The 9747-nt window shown below is 34.5% G+C and overlaps 1 protein-coding gene across 2 annotated transcripts; it reads left to right on the forward strand.

The window, feature by feature from the left end:
* The first annotated feature begins 227 nt into the window (after positions 1 to 227).
* On the forward strand, positions 228 to 6934 carry LOC109153686 (protein RIK). Of its 2 annotated transcripts, XM_019301558.1 has the most exons (12): positions 231 to 505; positions 940 to 1156; positions 1584 to 1682; positions 1817 to 1851; positions 1935 to 2010; positions 2602 to 2697; positions 2775 to 2861; positions 3281 to 3374; positions 3527 to 3644; positions 3826 to 4342; positions 5862 to 6099; positions 6437 to 6934. In XM_019301558.1, exons 1-12 carry the CDS (start codon positions 429 to 431, stop codon positions 6571 to 6573), a joined length of 1791 nt encoding a protein of 596 aa, XP_019157103.1. In that variant the 5' UTR covers positions 231 to 428; the 3' UTR covers positions 6574 to 6934. The 2 variants fall into 2 exon arrangements, with proteins under 2 accessions (XP_019157104.1, XP_019157103.1); XM_019301559.1 differs by lacking the exons at positions 5862 to 6099; positions 6437 to 6934 and adding an exon at positions 5023 to 5248 and having other exon boundaries at positions 228 to 505.
* Positions 6935 to 9747: the final 2813 nt, after the last annotated feature.

A 9747-nucleotide genomic window follows, 5' to 3' on the forward strand; every position in this document is an offset into this window, starting at 1 on the left:
CTTATACTTTTAATAATGTCTCATTTATTTATAAGAAGTAATCCACAAAAATCCAAAAATTAACTTGCACCGATTTATTAAATGATTGCTTTAGCGTTTTGACCATGATCAAAACGTTAAAGTTGACAGACGTACTAAAATTTGGACGGATCAGTCATTAGCTAAACATGCCGTAATAATTGAGGGACTTTTCCAAATTGTACGGAGTAGTAAAGTATAATGTGGTGACTGGCTAACCGGCGGGTTGCACTCCTCGGTTACGGATCACCCGCCATTTTGACCCGACATATTCCTCATCGTCGTTCACCACCACGACGACCCGATTATAGACGCTCGTCCAGTATATTACGCTCCGTTCAATCGGCGCAGCTGATTATTCTAAAGGGAAATCGGTGGGAAAAATTTTAACATCGACAATCGATTATCAAATGACGGAGGATAGCTTCCCAAGGGTTTCGTCTTCCGAAACCGCTTCGTCTACTGATCCTTCAACGGTCAAACAGAGGTGCAAACAAATTTGCAAAGATCTATAATTTTAGCTTTGTAGCTGCTCGATTTGCAAATGAATTTTCGTTGACTCAGTTAGAATTTGAATCTCAGTATCTCACCCTCCAAATCTGATAAAAGTCTAAAACTTTATTATTCTTTTATGTATTTACTGTTATTGTTATTATTAGAGAGATTAGTTCTTGTGTTGCTCATCATATATTACAAGTAATCGCTCGTTCCAAAATGCAAAGTTGAAGAAAATGTTGCGATTCCATAAGTTTATACATCTAAGTTGTTGAACTAATATTTTTAGAACTCAACTGGATTCTTGTTTACCCAAACTGTGTGGAAATTGAAGTAACAAAGAAGAAGGCCATATTTAATTATGTACTCCAACTAGAACAGTTTACATGTTAATAATGGATGATAAAGTTTAATGATCTCTTGCAGAAAAAAGAGAAAGTGGGATCAACCTGCAGAGCCATTGGTTTCAGCTGGAGGATGCCAGCCTGCACTTCTTCCTTTCAGTAACATTGGATCTTTTGTTGGTATCATGCCACCAGGAATAGTTCCAGTATGCGGCACTCTTTTAGCAGCTCCCCTCACATCGAATGGTGTAACTTCCGTTCAGCAACATGCTGTAGCTCTTGCTCAAAAATTAAATCAAGTAAGATCTCTTGAGTGATTACCAGTTTGTCACTTATGCTTCCATAAAATCTCTCTTACGATACACTTGTGGGGTTTAGGGTGTAGCTTGATGGTAAGTTAGACCCTTTCCAGGTCTACTACTTTGGTCCCTGTCAAATGTACCCAACAAAAATGACGATATACGGATGTCTAATATATAATCAGAGAAAGTGGAAAACTTTATGATAATTTATATATGCTTGGAGTGCTATGTCTTTCACGTAACATTCTATTTGATCTTTGATTTCAGCAGGGAAAGGTTTGTATAGTCACTGACTCTATTTTCCATTATGCTAGATTTTACTAACCATCACAATCAATGTTTGTTGGCCACTAAATCTTTTTGCAAATCTATATTTTATTTCAATTTTATGACATTTTCTTCATGAACTTTTAAACTATTGTAGCCCAAGATCCAGGATGAGTTGATAGCAAGAGAGATTGTCATAAATGATGCTGACTCCGCTGTTCGTTACAAACTCACAAAGCGCCAAACCCAGGAAGAGGTGATATTATAATTTGAAATTGATATTTGCTATAAAAAATTTTATGTTTGAGACATAGACATCTATTATACTTGGTATCTATGCAATGGTAATTGATGCTAAATCAATATGCTTGTTATTTTATTTTATGTCAGATTCAGAAGAGCACAGGTGCAGTGGTAATAACTAGGTATGTAGGAACATTATATGTGGCTTATTTCTTAGTGTCTTTTCTTCCTCATCATGTAATGCATTTGCAAAATGGCTTTGCAGGGGCAAGTACAGGCTTCCAAATGCACCCCCTGATGGTGAAAAACCACTATATCTTCACATTTCCGCTGGAACACATGTAAACACCTTGTCTTCTGGAGTCTGTGATGCACCATTTCATAAAAGAATCACCTGATACCTTTTTAAAGTTCAAACATGCTCCTATTATCTGCATTGGTTTTGGTTATTTTCTTGTTTTTGCAAGTAGGGTGGTTATTGTTATTCCTCATTTGTATGTTTAAGAACATTGTAAAATGGTGTTATATATTTTAGATTTTGTGGTTGGTTTTGTTAGTCTTTTGTGTCTTATGGAGTTTGTATGTATTCTTGTATGCCTGTAATAGACTTGATAACTGTTCCTACCCATGCTTCTGTATATTTTCCTCTGCTTAAGTTAAATTATCTACTGTCAGTTGCTTTTAGGTGCTTGCTCAAGTGCATTACCTATGGGGGTCTTGCTTAGTTAACATCCTTAGAATGCTTTCACTATTAAAAGCTGTATATATAGTATGTGGCACTGACATCATTGTATATTTTATGCTACCTCATCTACTTTTGTAGTATTGCTGTTGTTTTTAATCTTAGGAGTTAATATTTGCATGATCTACTTTATCAGAAATGTTATATATTCTGATTCTGGTGTACTTTTCATGTTATATTATTGATTCAGTTAGAAACAACAGTGGAAAGGATCAAAGCAGTTGATCATGCAGCAGCAATCGTGGAGGAAATGCTGAAAGAGGGTTCAGTGAACAATGGATTGAAGGTCTCTTTTTCTAAAAGTCAATGAAAACTTTAACCAATAAGATTAATGCAATGATTAATTTAGGATATTCTGGTCAGGTTAATCCCTCCATGAGTACCTGTGTCTATGTGGGCTTTGAGGCTGAAACATCCTTGAATATTGCTGCTCGTATTCGAGGACCAAATGTGAGCTTTTCTCCCACATTCACCTCCCCATTTTCTTCTTGGATACCTGTATACACAAACATGCATGCATAGACACATACATACATTTATTATTATTGGCTGTTGGTCTGGGTGGTGAAATAGAAAGGGGAAAGAGCACTTCTATTAGAGTGGCCAATTGCAATTTCTGTTATTTTTCTTTATTAATTGAATTCATCACAGTGAAGGTGCAGTAGCCATCTTTTGAGTAATTTTTGTGATTTTAATTCTATGTTGATGTATTTGCTTCACATGCATGTTTCTTGATGAATTTCTTTGAAATTTTTATTTTGCTCATAAAAGAAAGACAAGAGATTCTAATGTCCTCAGCTTTCTCTGACTTCTCCGTCCATTGGGAGAGATTCTTTTTGTTGCTGGTGGTTGGCTTTTTGTAAGTGCAGGACCAGTATGTAAATCACATTATGAATGAAACAGGAGCAACTGTTGTGTTAAGAGGGCATGGTTCAGGAGATTCCGAACCTGTACAGGGTGAAGGTAATTGTTTGTTGTATTGCAATTATATCTTTATTATTATTATTATTATTATTATTATTATTATTATTTATTTATTTATTTATTTATTTATTAGTGCACTATTGTGGTCTAATTCTGCAATTTGCTGATTCTGCATCTGGCCTTACTTGCAGATGCAAATCAACCACTGCATTTGTTCCTATCAAGCAATAATCCAAAAAGTCTCGAGCGTGCAAAGCTTTTGGCAGAAAATCTGTTGGATACCATAGCTGCCGAGTTTGGTACTTCTAGGTATTACATTTCATTTGTCTCATGGATAAAATGTGATTATTAAATTTTCAAGTGAACTTGTGAAACAGAATTATGTGGATTTTGGAAATTGTACAATTCAGCTTCCCACATTACTTGTTGAGTCATTTATCATCATTCTTCAATTCTAACATTTTTATTGGGTCTTATTTTTACAAAATAGGGTGTCTTCTTCTAAAGTCTATGGTGCTGTTCCACCCCCACCACAGCTATTGGCTGGAAGTAAGAGTTTGGGAAATGAGTTGGAAGCAAATAATTTTCAAGCTGCTAATTTGAATGCAGCAAGTACAGGTGTATCTGTACCAGCAGTTCCCTCAGTTACTGCTCCTGGTATGGACAGTAATGTTTCTCAAGGAATTGTACCTCAGTCTTTAGGCTCGTTGAATGCACTGCCATCTCAACCAAACATGAATTACTACCCCCATATGTCAATCTCAAGTGGAACAAGCTATATGGGTTATGGTGGGATTTATCCCCAAGTCACACCCTTGCAACAAGTTGCCTTAGCCCTTAGGCAGTCTACCTCTGTCACAGCTGCAGTCTCTCCAGAAACAACAGCAGTAAACACCAAGCCTCCAGCTAGTACGATATCCTCCATCCAGAAGGAAGAGCGACCACCACATAAACGCAAATTTCGGGAATTACCTGCTACAGGAAAGGGCACAGCTAATCCCCATCAGGTACTAGTGGTTCTCCTTGTTTCATCTTAATGGCTGGAGGCCAATGGCCATTATCTTCAAGTTTATGTCTAGTACTCATCAAACAGAGATGGGGTTGAACAATGCAATAATTTCATGAATGAGGTTTCATGAAGGCACTCCTGTCATCCACTTGAAGTTATGAAGGCACTTATGGAACAATTGGATGCAAATTCTCATGGTCTTTTTTTTTTTTTTTTTTTTTTTTTTTCAAGGCTGTGGGGATGATAGTAATCATTATATATTTGTGGCACACTTAAGAAGTCATGTAATGTCTTCTCAGAAATAGCTTGCTTGACATTACATAAAGCATGATTAGGCTGGGGAGTTTAAACATTAGTAGGAATCTATCTTTTTGAACCCCCCTCTTCTTTTTACCACATTAGCAGTAATCAACATTTGGACTAAACTGGTAAATGTTGCTGACGTATATATTTTTTAAAGCACATCTTGTGTTGCCATTTTGAAATCATCTCGATCACATATATTCTTCTGCATGGGGAGGGCAGGTTTGCTTTTTGAAATTGAGTGTTTCTTAAGTTGTTGAACTCTAGAGTTATACTTACATACTTCATTACTAGAAACAATAAAACTCTTACATGTTTTTTCTAGTCAAGATGCAATTTCATTTCTATACTGACCTTTACTACTTGATATTCCAGGTATTTTCTCTGATCTTCTAAGAAGCTAACAGGCTGATTCTGGACCCCTATTAGGCATTTGTATGTTTCACAGGGTATTTTTGATCTGGAGGCTGCATGGAATTGCTGCATGTTATCTCAGTACTCTTAGTGGTGCTAGTGCAAGATTTGACACTAACTGTGTTCTGTTGATGGACAGGCCATCTGACACGTTACCAACTGCCTAAAATACAAAAGAAGTTACATATTTGTCTCTTGCATCTGCATTTACCCAAAATAATATTTTACTTCAAATTTAAACTCTAAACTTGTTGCAACCCTTTTCCCAGCATAAAACTACACAATAAAAACATTTATGAAAAGTTTAATCCCTCCTTCATAGAAGATATTTACTTCATGTTTTTAGGGGTGATAAGAATTATTGTAATTGAGCATAGTTAATTAGTTATCATTTATTCATTTATTTATTTATAATAATAATAATAATAATAATAATAATAATTATTATTATTATTATTATTATTATTATTATTACATGAAGTTTTACACAATGTAGTAAGCTCAGACATAAAATTCTGACCTAATTATGGGATATCTGTCATCTTTAAGCATGCTAATTCCAATGTGCATATCATGGAATTCAAAGATAAAATTCTTCATAATCATTTTCTTATATCTCTTCACAACTGTTGCTGCTAAATGATTGTAGTATTAAATCATGTTTTCTCGGAGCAGGAACTTCTGAGTTCTGATCATGACTATGAAAGAGTTAGCTGAGTGTTTTATTTGCATTATCAATTAGATCTTATTTTCTGTAATTATTGAGGAGATTCTGGTTTGGTTTTTCTTCTCAAAATCAGTTGCAGGACTTGCAGCCTCCAAAGCCTCGGGATCTAAATACAGATGCTGGTGCAAGAGATAACACAACTGTTCCCGCAAAGTTGTGCCAGCCATCATCTAGTGCAATGCCGCCACCTCCTCCTCCTCCCAAGGTGATGCCATTGGCACCACCTCCACCACCAAAATTTAATTCACCAACCCCTGAAGTGCATGGGAAAAACAATACGCCCCCTAAACCGTCATCTGAAATCTTCCCTGGTACATTATCCACTCATACTCTCTAGTTTTATTTATTTGGGAAAAACCTCATTTCACTTGTGTTATTGAACTTTCCCAGTGCCCCTCTAGGAACATCACATTGCTACTAGCTTCTAGGTTTTAACATCTACATCCACATTTACAGTCTTAATTGGGGAACAAAGAAATATAGTGATCAAAATAGTATTTGAAATGCACACTAGTTTTTCTTGAAAAGTAATAAAGTGAAAAATGTTGGCTTGTTTCTATCATTTTATACATCTTAGATTTATGAGAATACTATTTTCATGCATTCATGTCATATTTATGGTTGCTTTCTTGCGGTCCTTGGGACTAGATACCCTCGTCAAGCTAATGGAATATGGAGATGATGATGATGATGATGTTGATGACATTGAGCATGCAGCTGCTGCAGAGCCATTGCAGAGCAAATCAAATGTACCAGCAGGTCCAAAACCATTCTGGGCTGTTTAAAATCTGCAGATTAATCTTCTAGAACTTTCCATTTTCGTATTGAGGGTGAAATTTTTTTGCACACAAGTACCTAGATGGAGTTGCCGGATGGTTTGATGCTTGGTCTATAGCATAGGGTGATGTTTAATGGTGATTGATTTGTGCCTATCTGATCAGAAATTTGAGGGTAGGGAATTAGGGATGGAGTAGGGGTTGCATTCTAGTTCAAGCCCTTCTTTGTACTTTGTACCTTTGTTGTGGATATTTGTTGCTTGAGAATTTTTAACTTGGCATATTATCTGCAGCATATATCAATCTGTAAAAAACACTGTATATGGCATTCTATGTTTTGTTGATCATTTAAATGGCAAATCCAATCCTATCCTCATGTGTCAATCTTTGTCCCAAAAGATAAACTCAACATTAATTTGTATTACTTTGCTCAGGTTTGAGTTGAAAAGTGATTCTACAACAGTTTAATAAAATACAATATGAGGTAAAGATGAACTTGGTCTAATAAGAATTTGGTCTAAGCTATATGCAATCTTCTTAGGCTAACTTCATCCCAAAAATTTTACTACTTTCTAGGTGACATGGCATGAGAGAGAATACATTTTTTTTTATTTTTTTTAATGTTGATGTGGTTTTAAAGTTAGAAAGCGCTTGCTAATTGTTTCAAAGCTGCAAGGCGGCAACTTTTGCCACTTTTGTTGACAAAAGCCGCCGTTTTATTATTATTATTTTTTTATCTTTTACTATTATTTAAATATAATAATTAAATAATAGTAAAAGATAAAAAGAATATGGGACTAATTCGTATTTTTATATTCCCGGACCTGCAAATCAAATTTTATATTCGCAGTTTTATGAGTAATTCTGGGAGTAATTTGTAAAAAAAAAAAAAGGATTTCGCAGTTCACATGTCTATGAGTAAAGAGATGCCAATATTAAAATTACTGAATTGTCTATTTATTTAACACCAAATGGACAGAATAACAAATGAGGGACTAAATTGAGCAAAAACGCAAAAGTATGAAACTAAATTGAGCGAAACATAAAAGTCTGGGACGATATTAGGTCACCAAAGTCGTTTAGGACGAAATTGAGAAAAGCCACTATAGTCGAGGACGATTTTGGGTATTAACTCAATATAATATAAAAGTGGGACTAATTTTTTTTTTTTAATCTTTTACTATTATTTAATTAGTATATTTATAATATAATATAAAAATGGGAAATATAATATAAAAATGGGACCAATTTAGAAAGTGAGAGAATATTGCTGGGATGTAGAACAAATATTACAAATTTGATGATGTAGAAGTATGACCCATTTTAGAAACTGAAAGAAATTTGTGGGATGAGGATAACCTTAGATGGTAGGCAATCATGCATATACCCCTCTCCCTTACATTAAATGCTTTTTGGATGGTTTTAAACCTTTATAGTTCTTTTCTCAAAATGTTGAATTCCCAATTTCAAGGGCCTCACACCTCGGCCTAACAGAGTAGTTAGGAAGATCGAGAATGTAAATCACGGTACGGTGACTCAATGGCTTAACAGACTAGGTCAAATATCGGTGCGCGCAAGATATCTGTCCACATAATCCCCACATTGTCGCTGTTAAGGTTCAAATCTTGGTCTCGTCTTTCAAATAATGTCTACTAAATCAGTGAGTTAAGCCCGTGACCTTATAGGTTTGTTGTGACCTAGATATAATTTTTGTGTTTTTTTCCCTTGTATGTGAAAAAGATTTAAATTTTAGCTAAGGATATTCATACACCCAAAAAAGAATGAAAAACAAAAACGGAAAGAACAATTTCCTAGTGATTTTATAGGTTTACTCTGATGCATGATCCGCAGAGCATCCTTTCACACAAATTCCTCGATTGTGTAAAGGCTACAGCTCCGGTGACAGATGTTTAGTTTAAAAGATATTTTTTTGGAGTAATATACGAAGTAACATTTTCGAGAATCTCAAATCTAAAAAGCTAAAAATGTAGTAAATAAATAAATAAATAAATAAAATGCAATTCCTATCGATGCTATAAAAAATGAACTAAAAACAAAGTTCGAAATTCTCTCATTTTCTATTGGGACAATGGGACCTCACATTGTATTGAACAAAACAAGGAAATGTAATATTATAATATTTACAATCCTAAATTTAGGTGAGATAATCTATCATTGTCATTCCTATAATTCTCGTTCACCACTTTATTGTTAAATATCAATAAATTAAATGGTCTAGGGTTCAAAATTCCATCTCGTATAAAATATCAATATAATCAGCACTTTGTCTCTTAATTGGGTTGGATCGGTGTGAATAGAAATAAGTTTGAGTATTGCATGGACTTAAAAGTGCATCTAATAGTTCAATCATTATTCCAGGAAGGCAGGAACCATAGTCCACACAACTGTATGAATCATAAGTAAAAAGCATATTTTTAATATATTAAAAGTACATTATTTATATACATAAAGTATTTTATTTGAATGTTGAAAGTACATTATTTTGTATACTATCAAATAATATATATTCAATATACAATAATATATTAAAAATGTATATTGTATTAATGGTTGAAACAACTGTATGAATCCTAGTTTACAAAAAAATTTGCTCCTACAATTAAGATTTAAGACATATTTAAAACAGCTCGTGGTCTAACTAAGAATATGAGTAAACTAAGTCAAACCACCATAAGAGGAGGCCCCTGCACTCCCACCAAATCCATTGTTGACACCACCAGTTGGGAAGCCATAATTTCCACCATCAAAGTTCTTGCTTTGACATTTTCATAATAATTGTTGCTATTCCTATTTCCATGATTACCCTTCACCACTATCATTGCAGTTGTTCCACTTCCCATATCCTCCACCAAGAGGCTTCTCAGTTGCAAAGTACACACCTTAATCTCTCACCCATGAAGATCATGAAAAAGTGGAAAAAACAATGCAATAACTCAAGCCTAAATAACAAATACAAATATGCCTTGTTTGGTAAAATATTTAGTCTATCATCCAATTTTGACTTGTGTGACCACTATTAGCTATTTGACTTCGTTAAACAACTAATATGAGTGCTTAATGCATTAGCTTTTTGTAACAGCTTATTGCTTCAAAGCAGCTTTTTCGATCAGCTTTGAGAAAGTCATTTTGTATGTAATCAGCTATTAACTAACAGCTAATTTA

The sequence above is a fragment of the Ipomoea nil genome, unplaced genomic scaffold (assembly GCF_001879475.1).
Source record: "Ipomoea nil cultivar Tokyo-kokei standard unplaced genomic scaffold, Asagao_1.1 scaffold2516, whole genome shotgun sequence".
In the NCBI taxonomy this organism is placed as follows: Eukaryota; Viridiplantae; Streptophyta; class Magnoliopsida; order Solanales; family Convolvulaceae; genus Ipomoea; species Ipomoea nil.

What these genes read in the sequence shown, in the direction of transcription:
- LOC109153686 (XM_019301558.1), top strand. Translation starts at nt 429, where the DNA reads ATGACGGAGGATAGCTTCCCAAGGGTTTCGTCTTCCGAAACCGCTTCG. An exon ending in GCCGAGTTTGGTACTTCTAG is followed by an intron (nt 3,645 to 3,825) that starts GTATTACATTTC and finishes TTTACAAAATAG; the next exon opens with GGTGTCTTCTTCTAAAGTCT. An exon ending in GCACAGCTAATCCCCATCAG is followed by an intron (nt 4,343 to 5,861) that starts GTACTAGTGGTT and finishes TCTCAAAATCAG; the next exon opens with TTGCAGGACTTGCAGCCTCC.